Below are 17,385 nucleotides of genomic sequence, written 5' to 3'. Positions count from 1 at the left end.
AATGCGCCCCGGTAACAAGCGGCTCTCCCCTGGGGCGGGGGGCTCAGTGCACGCGCTGTGGGCTGCCCGGCTGCAGGTAGATGCAAGAGCCGTGGCAGCGGCTCTAGCGTGAGCTTTGCAGCGCTAGAGACAAGCTAGGGAAGGGGAGGGGAGGGAAGGGGAGGGGAGGGGGGGAGGTGGAGCGACAGAGCGTGCCATGCAGTGAGCGAGGGAGTATCTTTCAATTACACACCTGGGTTGGGGGCCGGAGAAGCGCTTGGCAGGTTGTCTGGAAGCTACTTTTAGAGTTCCCGCGACCTCTTGGCTACGGTACCGGGGGTCTCTTCTATATTCCTCCGGCGGGTTTCAGCGCCGTGGATGGCGTGTGTTCTGTAGACTTGCTGAAGAAGTTTTCGTCTGGGGTGCCGATGGGCAATTGCCTGAGGATCCCTAACTTGTATAAAAGCAGAGTCCATTTAAAGTTGGGCTGGAGACCGACTCTCATTGGTTAGGGTGCTTGGAAAAAAGAGACGCGGTGCAGCCCTTGCTGTGGGGCTGCTGCTGCCTCTGCCGCCGCCGCTGCTGGAGTTGACTCTTCTGGTCTCACTGCTGCTGCAGCATAAACGTGACTTCCAACATTTTTATTTATCTTTCCCTTTCCTTTTCCAAGATGTAACTACAGATCAGACACTAAGGACCTTCACGTTTTGCTGATGTAGTTTTTGGAGGAAAAAAGGGGGAGTGAAGGGCGTCGGTTTTTTTTTTGTGTATGTGTGTTTCGGGGGAAATTTTCCATTATGAGTGTTTTACTAAAGTGAATTTTTTTGTCTGCTTCGTCTTTGGCTTTTTTTTTCTTCCCAATTTCGGATTTATTTAGAGGCGAATCTGGCTTTGGAGGAAGAGGAAGAAAAGTCGGATTACAACCATCACCAACAACAATAAAAACCACCAGGATATTTTTTTGCAAATTTCTGACGGCTTAAATTCATGAAGCAATTGTCCCCTTTTGCAATCAGCATTTGGATCTCAGAATGAGCAAGGAAAGACCCAAGAGGAATATCATTCAGAAGAAATACGTAAGTGTTCTTAACAACACATCCTTTGACTTGCAGTTTTAAGCAATGGCTGTGAATGTCAAGTTTATAGATAATTCTGCTGCTGAAAGGTTTTAAATACAGGGTCCGATAAGGCTGTTTCTTTCTATTTTGAGAGAGGGATTTTTCAAGCTAAGTCTTGTCTGTCCAGTCTGGTTACAAAAACACATTGGTGTAGAGATACCCCAAGTGAATAAATTGACCTCAAATGACACAATCATAATCTAGTTTTAGATGAAAGGCAAAGCATTTCGGTGGAGCTTGAGGGGGTTGCAGTAATGTAACTAAACTGCATTCTCAAGCGGATTTGTCTATTGCACTTTGCATACAAAATGAACCATTTTATCATTATTTTTAAAAAACTGTATACTGTGTTGTAAGCCCTTTAAGTTGAAATCTAGTGTCCGATTATGGCGATCTTGTTCCTAGGACTGCCACATCAAATTTAATGTATGTGGTCGTTTTGCTTATCTGGTTCGCAAATAGAAACCAGTTGGGAATCATGTTACGGTGAATGCATTTGTTGGGATTGACTTTAATAATGGGGCAATGGATTAGTTTTGTTTAAAAATTCATGATTTCCAGTTTTAGGGGAAAATATGTAAGACTTAATGCTTGTAAGTGTGTGCGTATGGATGTATGTAACTATAAATAATTTCACTGTTTTAACTGGGCTTCTCGTAATTGGGTAATCTTCAAAGATTTAGACGTGTGGGAATAGTTAAATATTTTGTTGGTACAGCTACATTTTGATTGGCATGAGGAGTGTTTTTGTTTTTGTGTGTGGTGGCTTTTTTTTATAAAGTTGGGGGGGAGGGAGGGAAGAAGGGAGACCAAGGGATTAGCCAAATATGCACTCGAGCGATTGGTGATTTATCTGCATGCTTAAAATGAGAGAACCCATTTTTAAAAGACCACATCAGCATTCCAAGTGATGCAGGGTTATAAGAAAGTTTTTGACTTGAGACGCCAAATTCGCGTTTCCATTTTCTTTTTTCCTTTTTTCTGTGTGTGTGTGGGGTGACCTTCGGGACATTACCTTTTTAAAAAGGGACTTCATTTCATGGAAAAGCCAAAAATGACTTCTGTATAGAGTTAGACATCTTAAACTCTTAACTATGCAGGGAGTACGAGGTTGAATAATCAAGTACAACTTAAAGCTGTTCTCTAAAGAATTTACGAATAAAAAATACATCCGCATTGCAGAGGACTGGGTAGAATGGAGAAGACTAGTTTAAAACTCTTGCTGTATAAAATTGCTTGGAGACTCAACCTTGTCTGGGAAACGTCTCAAGCCATCCTCGGTTACTGCTCGCCTCGGATGCATTTTGCAAAGCAAATTAAATTGGGGAGAACTTAGACGGTAAGGAGGAAAAAGAACCCAACCACCCTCCGCTGAGCTCCATTGGGTGTTTTCTTTTTTTTTGTTTAACTGTGAACAATGTAGCAACCTTAAGTCTTGTGCCGTCCAGACAGCTTTTCAATAAACTAGTGGCCGAGTAGGAGTTAATGCTCTTGTGTGCCCCCCTCTGCGTACTCAGATCTCCTGGGCTTCCCGTGTTCCTCCGTGGGATAGTGTGTGTGTGGGTCGGGAGGGGAGAGGAGGGGAGGGGAGGGGGCGTGTGGCTCTAGAGGGGGACGGTTTTCTGTACTGCCCATAGGGGGCAGATTTCTGGCTCGTGGGGAGGCTCCGGCTCTTTCCCGGGTGGAAGGCCGGGGGTGGGTGGGGGGGGGAAAGGGAGTGGAAGCTGGGAGCCGATGATTTGACGGCGTGCGAGTGCGCCGCCGCGTGCACGGTTTCTCGTGGGGAGGAGGGGTCGAGGGTGGGGGAGGGGGGCGGATGCGGATTGGGGGAGGGGGCCGCGCTCACGCACAACTGCAGCGAGTAACCGACACGCACGCAGATTCGAGCATGGCGGCCGTGGCGGTTGCCCCTGCCTTTGGGCTGCGGGCGGCCGCCGGACCTCGCTCGCTGCTCAGTCCCTAGACCGTCGTACTAACATGCTAGCGAGCAACAGGTTAAAGCCGGCGAAACGTCAGTGCGGGTGCCCCCCCTCACTCCCCCACCTTGCCTCCCCGTCCCCCTCCCCCCAACTCCCTCCCTCCCCCCTCCCGGATCGTGAACACTCTGGGCCTGGGCCGCGTTCTGTTGTCATTGTGACGTCACAAAGGGAAGGGCTTGGGTGGAATCTTTCCCTCCCTCCTTCCCTGTGACGTTAAAAAGTGAGGCGGGAGGTTCCAGGAGCGTCGGGGGCTGGACTGGGAGCGGGGTGGGGGGGAGACGAGAGCGGAATGGAGGTACGGGCGGCCAAGGGGCGGTGACGGCTGCTGCTGCTGCTGTTGTGTACGGGTGCTGCTGCCTCGCGCGGCGTGGGCGTGTGTTGGGGGGCAGTGTGGGGGACTGCACTTCTTCCATCCTCTCCGAAACCCGGTGCAACCTAGTGTGCTCCCCACCAGGTGAGAGCACCTTGAGAGCCTCTGTTCTGAAAGGGAACGTCGTGGACCTTTCTCGCACTGTCCAGTGGGGGGGGGGGAGAGGAAGAGACTCCTCCTTCCTGCAGAACTGGATTACTTCTTTCCATCCCAGGCCCCCTGATGGATTGTACTTATTATGGTAGTTCTGTCCATTACCGGTTTGTTTAAAAAAAAAAAGAATGGAAACTTCCGCCCAATGAAATTTTTGTCTTAGTTGGGTTACAGACTTTGTCTCTGGGGTGTGCTTATGTTTGGGCTGGTAGAGAAGGGGCCCTTTTTCAAAGACTTTCAATCAGTGGGTGCTGTCTTGTCACATTTAAATTATTCTGTGTGCTTGAATCGGACGATACCTTGTTTTTCCTTTTGACCCTAACACTCCCCTCCTTTTGGAACAAAACTGAAAGGTTTTTCGCGTTGGTGGGCCTGGGTACCACAACAAAATTGGCTTTTTGCCATCTGCCAGTTTGCTCGTTGGTTCAACTGCTTGGCCCAATGACTGCACGAGTTTGGGGTGACAGTTGTTGGTGGACACCTTTGGGGAAACGGTTTGTAATAGTTTGTATTTAAAGACAACCTTGAGAAGCTTATCAAGTGCATTGTAATCCAAAGCCACACGGTTTTAATTGTACTGGGCATAACTCCCGATGCAGTATCTTTAAGCTAGGAAAGATTTGCTTCTCAATGCCCTCATCTGCTTGGAAAATAGCAGCAGCAACGACAAAGAGTTGAATATTCTGCTGTCTGGGCAGTTTGTGCCGTTCAGCTTACTTGGTAGAGTTTGCTGGTGGACAGTTCCTAGTCCAGAAGGGTTAGGGTTGCCACCATCCACCTTGGTATCTCCTGCCTTAAATATCGTCCTGTACTCTGTATGCTTCATAACCAGAATGAGTTTTAAATAGTGCCACTGTCATACTAGGATAATTTTTCCTTCTTCAAGGAAAATGTGCCTGGTTAATTTCTAAATTAACTAATTCTTGATTTGGGCAGTTAGATTTTGTTGTTAGTTGCTTTCTCTCATTCTGTCCACCTGAGAGCTAACCCTTTGATCCCCTTCTCGCTTGGAAATAATAACAGCTCATATTTATACAGCAAAAACTTTACCTGCATTATACCATTTGATCCTTACAACAACACTGTGAAATACTATCATCATCTCCATTTTACAGGTGAGGAAACTGATTCAGAGAGTTGAAGTGACTTGCCCAGGGAGTCATTAATTGGTGTGAAGCAGCTATTCACATATACAACCCTGTGATTAAATGAAGAAGCATTTTGACATTAAAGTCCATTTCTTTCATTGTGCCTTGTCAGGCTGTATTTACTTCTTTCATCCATTTTCCAAATGGGGAAAACTGTGCCACAGAGAGCTTGTGACTATACAGCTCTTAAGGCTAGGCCTTTTCCCTTGCTAATAAGTATGTTCTTTCTGTCAGGTCTACACTGTCTGCTGAGAGATTAGTGAATACTTGGATGTGAAAAAGCCTAAAGTGGATTACTGAAATCAAAGGAAAATGAAGTTTTGCAACCAGTGAAAGCAATTGGAAAAAGCCTGAAGGATGTAATATTAAAACTCAGACCTCTTCAGCCTGATGAAAGTTATTACCTAGGCCTGCCTTGTTACACTAGGCTAATAATTGACTTCTAAGTCCCAATAGTCTTTCCCTAGCTTACATAGCCAAAAGGAGTTGTTACTTTGTGAGACTGTCAAAGTTACACTCCCCAAAGTATGTTAAACCAGTAACTGCTGCATTGGTAGGCCTGGGTTAACTCTCTTCCTAGTGTTTCAGGAATAACATCAGTGTTAACTCTGGTGTATACCCTATCCTAAAGGTTATTTCGGTTTTCTACCTCCAGAAAGATCTTTTGGAGCAGTAGAATAGAACTAACTATGTTTTTACATATGAAATAAGACAGGTTTTCTTTTCCCCATATGCTCTTAAATAAGACTTTTAAAAAGAGAAAAATCCATATCCAGGCTGTGGTTTGCCCTTGACCTGTATGAGCTGGACTGTTGACCTACTTACTTGAGTAAAGAATGAGGGAGAGTCAGTAACACAAGGTGAATTTACATTTTGTTTTATGCACTACCTTATTTATAGTTCCTACAGAATAAAATGGGCAAATTTTTTTTCCTGAAATAAAAAGTGTTTGGAAGATCTGCTTAAAGTCACCTTAGTTATTGACAGTTCAGACTATGAAACCTTAGAATTTCTTAGCTGCATAGTTCTAATCCTGATACTAATAGCAGTGCTCTGTAGAAGTCAAGCTTTATTTAGCACCAGCCAGTCTGTTAAACTTAGTTTGTACAAAGTAAGTAGCTTGTAGTGCAGTGTGGGGTGGGGGGACATTTGGTTCTATAAGAATGGTCATTCAGGTGTTTGTTGAGGTTGATGGTCTCTGAGATAAAAGTTCTTGTGGTGTGCCTTGGATGCTGGGGTGGGTTGCTTTTGGTGGAGCAGAAATATTGGTCATTTGCTTCTGAAATTCACAGCTTTTGAAAACAGTTGTCTTGATCTTAGTAGTTGCTTAAATGCTTATTGATTGATTGAGGGTCCACTTTATCATAGTTAGGAAGCATAATGTGTGTTTAAATGGTGAAGAGCCTGGCTTTTGTGGTTAATAGTCTCTTCTAAAATGAGCAGAAATAAACTATGAATTTCTTATTGCGTTTCCCCCAAACAGCTCTTCCATTTTCTACTTGCCCTCCCTGCCCTCATTTTACTGCTCCTCTAGTCAAGCAAATTGCCAGCTCCTCATGTGACCCTCTCTAGCCTCTAGGCTAGGTACCCAGCACTGATATATCACTGTAAAGTATAATTAGCATTGCCCTTGTTTCCATGTTGTTGTTGTTGTTGTTTTTTTGCTTGTGTGTGTTGTGTATTTTGTCTTGCCTCTCTCTTTAGATTATAACATCCCAGGAGATTCTGAAACATCTTCTGCCATCCAGTAAATTCTACAGTTTTAAGACTTTGTAAGATCTCTTCCGTTCAGTCCACTGAAAACTAGAAAAACCCACTTCAGAAAAGGGAAAATGTATTTTGTGTGGGCATGCCACAAAAGCCTTCATTGAATTGCCTCATTGGGACAGGGAGGTGAACCTGGTTTCCCTGATATGCTAGTGTAGTATAAATTCAGGCAGACCCTGCCAGGTTGTAAAAGGCATATTGGTCATAGCTTGGCTGATACTCGTAGAGTAGCCCAAGTTCAGAAATGCTAACCATCTGGTGATTTAATTGTTTTATCTTAAAATAACTCATGAAGACTGCCTACTAAGGGGTGTGTAAGCAGTGAGGTGTAGTGCCATGGAGTTAAGACCTGGATTCAAGACCTGTCTCTGGCATCTGCAAGTCTTGTTTGACCGTGGGCTGGTGATAGAATCTCTTTATCCGCCAAGGCAGTTCTCCAAGAGTGAGTATTATAGTTGTGAGTCCTTGATTTGTGTTGGAGGAGGGAATATCTACACCTAGGGTTATTAATCTGGGGTCCATTAACCCTGGCTTATTTTTAATATTTTTGTAACTGTATTTCAACATTTCCCTTATCATACTAGCACACAGTTGCCAAAGAGCCCCATTTTAGAGGCCCCAATTTCACTGGCCTGGCCTAATGTCCCTGAGGTGGGAGCAGGATCTGCTGAGTGGCTTAGTAGAAGAGGTGTGAAGGTGTAAGATATATTCATTCCTCCCCCTCCTCCAGAGTCACAGATACATTTCAGCCTTCTTGCCTTTCTTACCACTTTTCTATATTAACTTTTAAGAGCCCTACCCCTTGATGAAGGAGAAACTATGGTTTGACTCTTTTAACATTTTTGAACTGAAAGGAAAAAAAAAGTCTTAAAGATTTAGTTCATTTTGCAGAAGAGGAAATTGAAGCCCAGAGAGGTCAAATCAGTCAGCAAGCATTTAATAATCGTCTACTATGTGTCAGGCTCTGTGCTAAGTTGTTTGGGAGCTCTAGTCCAGGGGTGAGGACCTGTGGCCCTCTAGGTCCTCAGAGTGCAGCCCTTTGACAGAATCCGAACTTCACAGAACACTCTGGCTTAGATTGTGATGAAGGAAACTGCCTTGATAATAGCTTGCTTGCTAGCTCAGTTGTTTAACAAAGCCTTTGTAGAATCCTAGTTCTGGTTTTGGTATCTTCACCAAAAATTTTCTTTGGTTTTTCTCCTACCTAAGTGGAAAGGTAGAAGAATGATTCGGCTCCTCCAGGTTTCCAAGCTGTTTCTGTTGTATCAGAGGTGGTGATAGGATAGAGAGTCTGCCACCTTCTGGTATGTGTGCTGGCATTTGCTGACCCCTGTCCAAGAAGAAGTTAGCCAGCTGCTCAAATTTGGGAGGTGCCTTGAATTGAGAACATGCAGTCAGGCGCTTATTGCCTCAAGACCACATTTCCCTCGGGGAAAAGAGAAGGTTTTAGCTCTCTGAGCTGACCACTGCCAATCTGGCCTTAGACTTCCAATCAAGATTTTCCAGGCATCTCTCCCCAATTCCCAAAACCCATTAGCACAAGGGGTAGGGTTTGTTCTACAGTGGGTTTGGGAGGTCGTAGGTTAGCCTCATAGAATTTAAATCTGGAAATGAGTTTCATAATCACCTATCCTCATCTCTCATTTTGCAGCTGAGTAAACTGAGTCTAAGGTCCCACAGAAATAAGTCTCCTCATTTTAAAAGTCTTGAGATTTTGCTTGACCCTGGACTTTCTCAATTGGAACAACCCTCTGGGTCAGTTTTAATCTTAGGCCAGAACTCTGGGAACTGGGTCTAGGTCTCAAATCCCGATGTCTACCTCTTCATTCACCCTTTCCCATTCTTATTTGGGGGAAATCAGGTTAAAATGAACTCCCCAGAACACTCTTAAAGGTGAAGATAGGGGTTACAAAGGTCAGCTTTAGGATGAGGTTTGTGTGGAAGCCTGGTGTGTCTTTGTCTTAGTGAAGGAGAGAGATTTATATCAGCCTGAAGTTTGTTTTTTTGTTTTTAATCTAGAGCTCTTTCTTCTCAGCTGATTGCTCCTTTCAGTCACTAAGTTTTGGGTTGAATTAAGAGACCATGATACGCATGGGATGAGTGCTGGCTTTTGACTTCCACTTCCTTATCTTTTCCTTTAAGGCCTACCTCAGGCCTTAGCCAGGCTAGGAGCTAAGCTGCTAAATCAATGGGGTATCCAAGGAAGACAAACAAACAGTCCCGGCTTTCTAGGAGCTCCCAGGCTAAAGGAGAGACAATGTTCAGACAGCTATGTAGAAACAAAAAGATAGCATCAGGGAAGCGCTGTATCTGAAAGACTTCTTGCAGAAGGTGGGATTTTAGATGGGACCTGTTTCCAGGCTTGGAGAACAGGCCCGGGAGAATTCACTGAGTAGGAGAGGTGGATTGTTACTGGATCAGAGAGGAGAAGGAGGAGAGGGAGGGAGGGGAGGAGGAAGAGAGAGAGAGAGAGAGAGAGAGAGAGAGAGAGAGAGAGAGAGAGAGAGAGAGAGAGAGTGAGTTTTGTGTGTGTGTGTGTGTGTGTGTGTGTGTGTGTGTGTAGAGGAGGACAAGGAAGGTGTAAGAAGACTGGAAAGGTAAGAAGGGGCCGGGTGATGAAGGGCTTTAAAAGCCAAACAGGATTTTAAAAATATTTGATCCTGGAGATAACAGGAAGCTTCTGGAGTGCTCTCTGAGACTTATCTGGTCTGTTTTCTCCTTTACAGATGAGGAAAGCCAGGGAGGTGAAGCCATTCCTCCAGAGTCACAGACCTAACTTGAGGTCAGACCTGGGATGCAGGGCTAGGTCCTTAAATTCCATTTTCATTGCTTTCTCCATTAGAGATGGCTACCTACAGCAACAATTGTTAGTGTGTTTTTTCCTCTCTCTTTCCATTGGGTGAAAGGTGCTAAATCCTTGCATTGGATATTGTTTCATTTGTAATCACATTCATATATAATAATATTGGCATATTGGGAAGAGATTTTCTTCTTTCTGGCCATTTAGAGGTTTTATGCTTGTTTTTCCTTTATCTCACAAGAGCTCAGATTCCTCAGATTTTCCTAGATGATTTTTAGCTGTATCTTGCCTCTCTACCCCTATTATATTCTCCCTAGTATCATACTTACTTGTTAAATGCCTGTCTCTCTTCTGCCTCCTTCTGCTCCCTCTCGTAATTTCCTACGTAGGCAGGAATTTTTTTTGGGGGGGGTGGTCCATGCTGTAGAAGGGGAGCAAGCATTTATTAAATGACTGCTATGTGCCAGGCCCTGTGCTAAGCACTTTACAAATATTATCCCATTTGATCCTCACCACAACTCTGGGAAGAAGGGGCCTTTATTATCATCACTATTTTGAAGTCGAGGGCAGCTAGGTGGTGCGGTAGATTGAGCATTGGCTGGAATCCGGAAGACCTGAGTTCAAAGATGATCTCAGGCACTAGTTATGTGACCCTGGGCAAGTTACTTAACCCTTTTTGTCTCAGTTTCCTTATCTTTGAAGTGCACTGGAAAAGGAAATGATAAACCACCTCACTATCTTTGTCAAGAAAACTCTAAATAGGTGGCAAAGAGTTGGTCACAACTGAACAACATTTGCAGTTGAGGAAACTGAGGGAAGTGGAGGTTAAGTGACTTTTCCAGGGTCACAGAGTTGGTAAGAGTCTGATGCCTTCCTGACCCCAGGCCCAGTGTGTCCACTGTGCCTCCTAGCTAAAAACTCTTTGTCAGTGCTGGTCAGCAACTGTTTCCAAGCCTAAAGCCCTCCGCAATTGCCCAGGGTCATACAGCCAGGATTTGTCAGAGGTGAGACTTGAGTCTAGGGCTTCCTGATTCCTGATTCTCTGTGCACTTCTCCATGTTGCCTTGACCTCATCAAAGATCTTCGTTTAGTAACTGAACGGCTCTAAGTTGGTCCTCTCTATGTTGCTTTTAACTCATCCCTTCAAAAGTTCTTTCATAGTGGCCCTGACTGTCTGGCTTGGTTTCATAACTCCCTTAGTCTGAAGATTATGTACTTCTGATCAGGGATCATTTGGGTCTGGGGTCCCTTCCTGTCCCTTTCCCCTCCCCCCCCAGTTGTTTTCTCTCCTGTAATTTTTTTTTCCCTGTCTATTCTGCATATTGCACTGATCTAGAGTTTAGCTGCATAGGGATTGAACTGATGAACCAGTAGGAGAGCTAGTAGGGATAGCTCTAGGTAAGAATCTTGTTAGATCTCTTATCTAGTGCTCAGGCTTAAGGTAGAGTGAGGTTTTCACCACTGCATTTACCCAGAGGAACTGGCTAATGAGCGTTGGGGGATGGTGAGGCTCTTGTGCAGGCGTGTATTATGTAATGGGAAAACTAGACTGCATTTTACAAGGGGAGTATGTTAGACCTCCTCCTTCTTCCCCCACACTAGAGAGAGTTAGGTGGGGTTCTTCATAGCTAATATCTAATGGACACTCTCTTGAGAAAAGCTCTAGTCTGGATTTTCAATACTAATTTTGTAGGCCTGTCAAGCTTCACCACACATGAAGAGGAAGCAAGGCCAGTGAACACTGAAAACATCATGAGCAGCAGTTCTTAGGTACCATGAATCCTGGAAGGGCTTTAATAGATAATGCACGCGTGCTTTTTTCTTTTTTAAATGCCTCCATACTTTAGATGAGGTGTATGCTATCTCCTTAAAACCAGAATGATTTCTGTGGTTAATTTTTTTTTTTTGGTAAGGGACAGAAGTTGGGGAGGTAGGTGTCTTAGAGACTATTTCTGTTCCCTCCCCACTACCCAACAAAAAATACTTTAAATGTTCTAATATTTAAGTGTTCTAATATTTCTAGTAACTGAACCGTTCAGAATTTCAAAGCCAGGCCCCGTTAAATTTGCACGTTGTTATCCGGTTTGGCTTGGGCTGTATATTTATCTTATAGTGTCTGCTTTATTTTACAGTATGTACAGTAAGGGGTGTGTGTGTGTGTGTGTGTGTGTGTGTGTGTGTGTGTGTGTGTGTGTGTGTAAAATTAGAGCCTATTTCTTTAAAAAGAAATATTAAGACATTTTTAAGAATAAACATTTATTAATCGCCATCTAGGTACTAGGCACTGGGGACACAGAGACAAAAAAATGAAACTGTCACTGTCCTCACAGAACTTAATTAGGGAAGATGAGAAATACATATGTAAATAAATATATACCAAAATGAATACAAGATAATTTTGTAGAGGGCACTGGTGCTTCTGGGCAGCTTAAATTGAACAAGGATAAAAATTAATTCAGCCTTGGAAAGCTTTGTGCCTTGTGTAAGTAAATACTTAACCATAGGATAACCATGATAAATTGAGATGTTATACCTCTGTGTGTAAGGGTGGCAGTCATACACCTGCTACTGTAATTAAATAGCCCCGATTTGGACAAGCTCTTGCTAGACAAACTTGGAGACATTTGCTTGACTGCAATCCTCTTGACTAAAGCTTCGTGTACCAATTGAGCCAACTGAGATAGACACTTAAGCTGATAATGAATCAAATATGCAGCAAGCTATTTCTGTTCTCTGGTATATGTAGGACTACTTGCCAAAAAGAATAACTTTGAAAAGATAGCCATCAGCTCTGGGAAGGAATGGGTGTGATCCTCAGACATTTGGTTAGTGAATTAGAGATGGGTATTAATGGGTGAGTGTGCCTGAGACAGAACATTTCCTGAGTGTTTGATGGATTAATTTTGGCAGCACCCCTTTTTTATATCTAAAAAATGTCAAAACCAATTTAACTGAGTCTAATTTAACTTAGTTCAGAGTATTTTGAGTGTTCCAAGAGGAGAGAGCCATAGGTTGAGAGAATTGGTTTAGGTCAAATAGACTGATACTTACTATATAACCAATTTTAGAGCTCAGGGACAGAAGGTAGAGATTGGTATAGATGGTACTTAGTAGAATATGCTTTCCACTGTACAACAGAACGTTGTATAGATTAATGCCTTGGACTCAAGCAGATGGAGATTATACTTTATAACAAGGTCAAACTCCATGTCCTCAATCCTGGAACTTAATAGTGTAATTGCACATTTCTTCATCTGAGAAATATTATCAAATAGTATTTTTAAAGTGCTTAACATAGTGCCTGACACATGGTAGGTGCTTAATAAATGCTCGTTCCTGGGGCAGCTAGGTGGTGCAGTGGATAGAGCATTGGCCCTGGATTCAGGAGGACCTGAGGTCAAATCTGGCCTCAGATTTACTAGCTGAGTGACCCTGGGCAAGTCACTTAAGCCCATTGCCTAACTCCCCCCCCCAAAAAAAAATTCTTGTTCCCGGATGTTGTATAATGGGAATAATACTATTTGTTCTGCCTCCCTCATAGGATCGCGATTATTCCATAACTTCATTGATTTTTTTGCATTCATTGTTGTGTTTTCTCCTTAAATTAATTTGTATTTATCTGTAGCCTCAAAAAAGTGGGTAGTGTGTCTGTCTAATTCTTTGTTATCCACGATAGCTGATACAGTTTATAGAAAAGTCTACAACTTTAAGCCATTTGTTTTAAACTATATCCATCTCTTAGGTTTACCAGAGTTAGCAAACTTTTTCTTTTTTTATCTCCACTTCTTCTCCCCCTCTCCCCCAACTTTCAGCAAAGTAAAGATGAAAATGAGTAGGGAGGGAGAAGAAGACAAGAACTAGATGATTTCCAAACTGCCTTGTCAATCTGAGTAACTAGGGCCTACCTCACTCTTGTTGGGGTTGTGTGTGACGTCTTTTTTCTGAGAATCTGGGCCCACTTTCATGCTTCAAAGTCACTTGCAGACACTTTCCATGTTAATTTTGGGAGGCACATGAGCTACAGGGAGTTGGAAGACAGTTGACATTTCATCATGGACTTGAAACTCCCTTAAGGACAGCTAGAATAACTAGGCTGGTTATGCCCCGTGTGCTTTGTCTATTCCTTGGGCCAAACCTTTCTGCTTTCTTAAGATGTCCCCACCCCCTTCCTGTGATATCTTTGGTGCTTATGGACCTGTGCCTTCCTGAAAGGAGTCTGGAGTTAGGCAAGAGTAAAATGTGAATTTTTTAAAAACTCTGCATTTGGATAGTTTAGATGTCTTAGTTTAGGCCTTCATTCCTTTGATCGTGGGTGCTGATATTATGTGTATTGGTCAGTGTCCCAAGAAACAATTGCTCTGTGTGTGTGTGTGTGTGTTTTCAGGAAAAGTTTTTAAATGAGACTTAGAAGTCGGCAGCTTTACCATCTTCTGCCCTGCTCCCCTCCATTTTGGTTAGGCAGGCTCCCATGACCCTTTTGAGATGAGGTAAAAACCCAACAACTTAATGCTGTATTTGAAAAAAAAAAAAACCCAAACCAAATTGCCCCCTTCTCCCCCACTTTTATGATGCCCAGAACTCTGAAGTTCTGTTTGTACTATTTTTAGCTTGTAATAATCTTGAAATGTTGGAAGATAAAAGGGCCTATGTGAATGTAAAGCATTTAATAAGGAGCCATGGTCTGTGGAATACTCCAGTTAAATTGGTAGCACATGGCTTTCATCTGCCTTGATCGGCTTTGGGAATGTTGTCTTGCCTTGAAGTTGTGGTATACCATGACACCACAAAGCTTTGTCCTCCACATACAACATATGAACTTGCTTTTCAGAGTGGGCTCCACTGTATGGCTGTGGCTGCTGCCATGGATAAATGCCCAAATGAAATGTCAGGATTCTAATTCTCACATTTCTGAATTTCATAACATGATTGGTAGTATTCTGAGAGCTTACTGGTCATCTGTGTATATGAGGTTTCCAGATATCCTGTATATAGGTAGGAGTGGAGTAAGTGGGGTAGAGCGGAGTAGACCCAGGTCCTTGGGAATTTTAGTTGTGTTAAAGCAATTTTTTGTTCTGTCCTTTCTCAGCATGGGTCTTCACTGTATTGGGGCCATGAGATGAACTTGGCTCTCCTAGGAGCAGATGGTTTCTTTCTTTGATCAGACTGGAGGGAAATTTGCCTTATTTCTAAATTCACAAGGTGAATAGATTAAACTTTGAGTAATCAGCTGTGCAGCTATTCCAGACATTTGGTGTTTTTTGGCCTTGCAGTTTCAGCTTGCAATTTAAAAAATTTAAAGTATTTAGTTTTGAATTAAAGGCAAACCCTCCAGAAGCATTGATGTTACATCATAGGAGAGCTTTTTTTTCTCTCTGAAAGAGCTTTAAAGATTCATGAAAGTCATGTCCAGTGGTAATCGCATACTTGAGTGACAGATATCATATTTCTAGTTAAATTCCTATCAAGTGAAGGGGGGAGGCCTAGGGAAGGTCTGGATTTAATAGTGAACCAGGGTTGACAAGACTTAAGCTTTTTACCTCCCCCTTTTAGGGGAACAGCTTGTGGCTGCTACTGTATGAGTTTCTTTTGTGTCTTTAAAAATGTTTTTCAATAACCTTTTTCAGTACTGTAATCCTCGAAACTCCTGCTAGGATTCCAAACCATTGTGGTTTAAACTAGCTGGAATCTGAAAGGTGGTTGACAGAGTGAAAGGAAACCTCCTTCTAAATAAAAAACACGTTTGGCTTGACTGATGACCCTGAAGTTTGAGCATAGAAAGGCCAAGTCTCATAGCTAAAGGGAACAGGGCATCCTTGTTTCATACCAGTGGAACAGTTCCCAGCCCTATAACAGAGCTCATCAGTTAGGATCATGAGATCATTGATTTAGAGCTGGCAGGAAGGTACCTTAAAGGCCATCTAGCCAGTTTTATAGTTGAGGAAACTGAGCTCTCCATCCATGAGTTGACTTGTCCAAGGTCACACAGTTCTTAGTCCTAAAGACTTGGGTTCTCTGACAAATCCAGTGCCTTTCCCACTCTGCTGCAGTGTCAGCTTGGGCTGTTATCACAGATTTAAAGCTTGACGGGATATTAGACACCATCCATTGAGTCCAGATCCTCAAGATTGGTCAGATGAGTACCAATATTTGATGATTATAAATCCGGTTCTCTTTGCTCGGTCCCATACTGCCAGCTCGGACCAGAAGTGAGAAGTTGCTGAACTTTCATATTGCCCTGATAGACTGTCATATTATCCAAGATCAGATTAAATAAAACTCTCCACCTAAAGTAACAGCTCTGTTGCTACTGTGTGTGTGTATATAAAACAGATCATCAAAACTCTAGTGATACTATTACCAAAGCATTTCTTTAGGCTAGCTTAACCCACAGGAAATTTTGAAGAAGGCTGGTGTAGGTTTACACTCAGTTGGTTTGGTAACATTTGAAAGTGAGCCTAAAGTTAAAGAAGGGTGTGTGTGTATATGTGTGGGTGTGTGTGTATACACATGTGTGTACATACTCTTTCCTATTCCATTTTTTGTTTAGTTGTGAAATTTCTTTGCCATCGGAGACCTTAGCCTGAAATGAAACATTTCCTAGCAGTTAGTTGTGTTCTCTTTCCTTCCTTCCTTCTTTGTTTTTTTCCCCTCCAAGAGGCTTGCTGAAGTTGTCATGTTATTTCTATCCAGAATTTATTGGAGCAGTAAGCAGTCTCAGGGGAGTGTAAATAATGATGATTATAAAGGAGAATCAGTTTACCCAGGAAAGCCATTATCTTTGACTTGCAAAGCTTTTATAGCCATACTTTGTTTGCTTACAGTTGTTTAATACAAATTGCGGCCTTAGTGGACCTTTTGTAAAAGGAGCCTTCTTGCTCCTTTGTACAGGGAGGGCATCCCTAGAAAGAAAGATGTCATCCTGCCCAATCATAACAGCTTGTTTCTGTGGACAAGCATGATGTTACAGCCAGAGGTAATGCTAAGCAAGCCTGCCTGTGGAGTTTCCCTTTCAAAGGAACTTGCTTTTTGCCTCTGGGAAAGAAGAGGCTTCCCATAATACTCCATGCTGATTGTGTTAGGATGGGTAAAGAGTACCAGTCAATTTGACCAGCATTTATTGAGCACCAGCTGTGTGAAAGGTCCTTAATAGGAGATGCATGCTTCATTTTGGACTCTCTTCAACATAACCCAGTCTGTACTTTCCCCGGAAACACCTCTGTCTACTTTCACCCTTGAACATGGAAGGAGAGTGAGAGAGAGCAGAGAAGAGGGGGAGAGAGAGAGAGAGAGAGAGAGAGAGAGAGAGAGAGAGAGAGAGAGAGAGAGAGAGGGGGAGAGAGAGAGAGAGAGAGAGAGAGAGAGAGAGAGAGAGAGAGAGAGAGAAGAAGAGAGAGAGGGAGAGAGAGAGAGGAGAGAGAGAGAGAGAGAGAGAGAGAGAGAGAGAGGGAGAGAGAGAGAGAGAGAAGAGAGGGAAGGAGGAGGACAGAGAGAGAGGGGGAGGGAAAGAGGGAGAGGGAGAGAGGAGAGAGAGAGAGAGAGAGAGAGAGAGAGAGAGAGAGAGAGAGAGAGAGAGAGAGAGAGAGAGAGAGAGAGATATTGAGATTTGCAAAGACTCTGATTTAAGTGTGTCAAGATCCTGGGGGACTAGAGGGCCCTCTAAGCAAATGGAATCGGACTATTGTATAAACAAAACAAAACTTAGGGGATCTTGTGAAGGAAGAAACAGGAAACCGAAAGTTGTAAATTATTACTTTTTGGTTTGGGTTTGCTCATTCCTTGTGACTTCATGTGGTATGAATGAGACCTTTTGTCCAAAGCTCATAGGACTTATAGGGGAACTTCCTGCCATACATATATTGAGATAGAAGGCAGTATGATGTATTGAAAGGAGCAGGGAGCTTGAAATCACAGGACTGGCCATTTCTTTAACCTGAGTGACCTTGGGTAAGTCACTTCACTTCTGGCTCTATAAAATGAAGAGGTTGAATTTCATGACGTTTAAGGTCCTTCCTAGCTCTAAATCTACAATCCCAAGATTTCCTACCCCTTTGAGTGACAGTAGCTGCCTCTT

General features: G+C 43.2%; 1 protein-coding gene across 3 annotated transcripts in view; it reads left to right on the top strand.

Moving 5' to 3' along the window:
- The first annotated feature begins 243 nt into the window (after positions 1 to 243).
- The window catches only part of JARID2 (jumonji and AT-rich interaction domain containing 2), a 334,127-nt gene continuing 316,985 nt past the window's right edge, over positions 244 to 17,385 (top strand). Inside the window, exon 1 of one of the 3 annotated variants that reach the window (XM_020986791.2) lies at positions 244 to 1,055. In XM_020986791.2, coding sequence (XP_020842450.1) covers positions 1,011 to 1,055 — 45 coding nt within the window. In that variant the 5' untranslated portion in view covers positions 244 to 1,010. The remainder of the gene's footprint in view (positions 1,056 to 17,385) is intronic. The other 2 variants (XM_020986790.2, XM_078153580.1) reach the window with 2 other exon arrangements.

Source organism: Phascolarctos cinereus, unplaced genomic scaffold (assembly GCF_003287225.1).
Source record: "Phascolarctos cinereus isolate Bilbo 61053 unplaced genomic scaffold, phaCin_HiC Scaffold_4;HRSCAF=312, whole genome shotgun sequence".
NCBI classification, from domain to species: domain Eukaryota; kingdom Metazoa; phylum Chordata; class Mammalia; order Diprotodontia; family Phascolarctidae; genus Phascolarctos; species Phascolarctos cinereus.
Note: the sequence above shows the minus strand (reverse complement) of the source record. Positions and strands in the feature narration are given on the sequence as shown.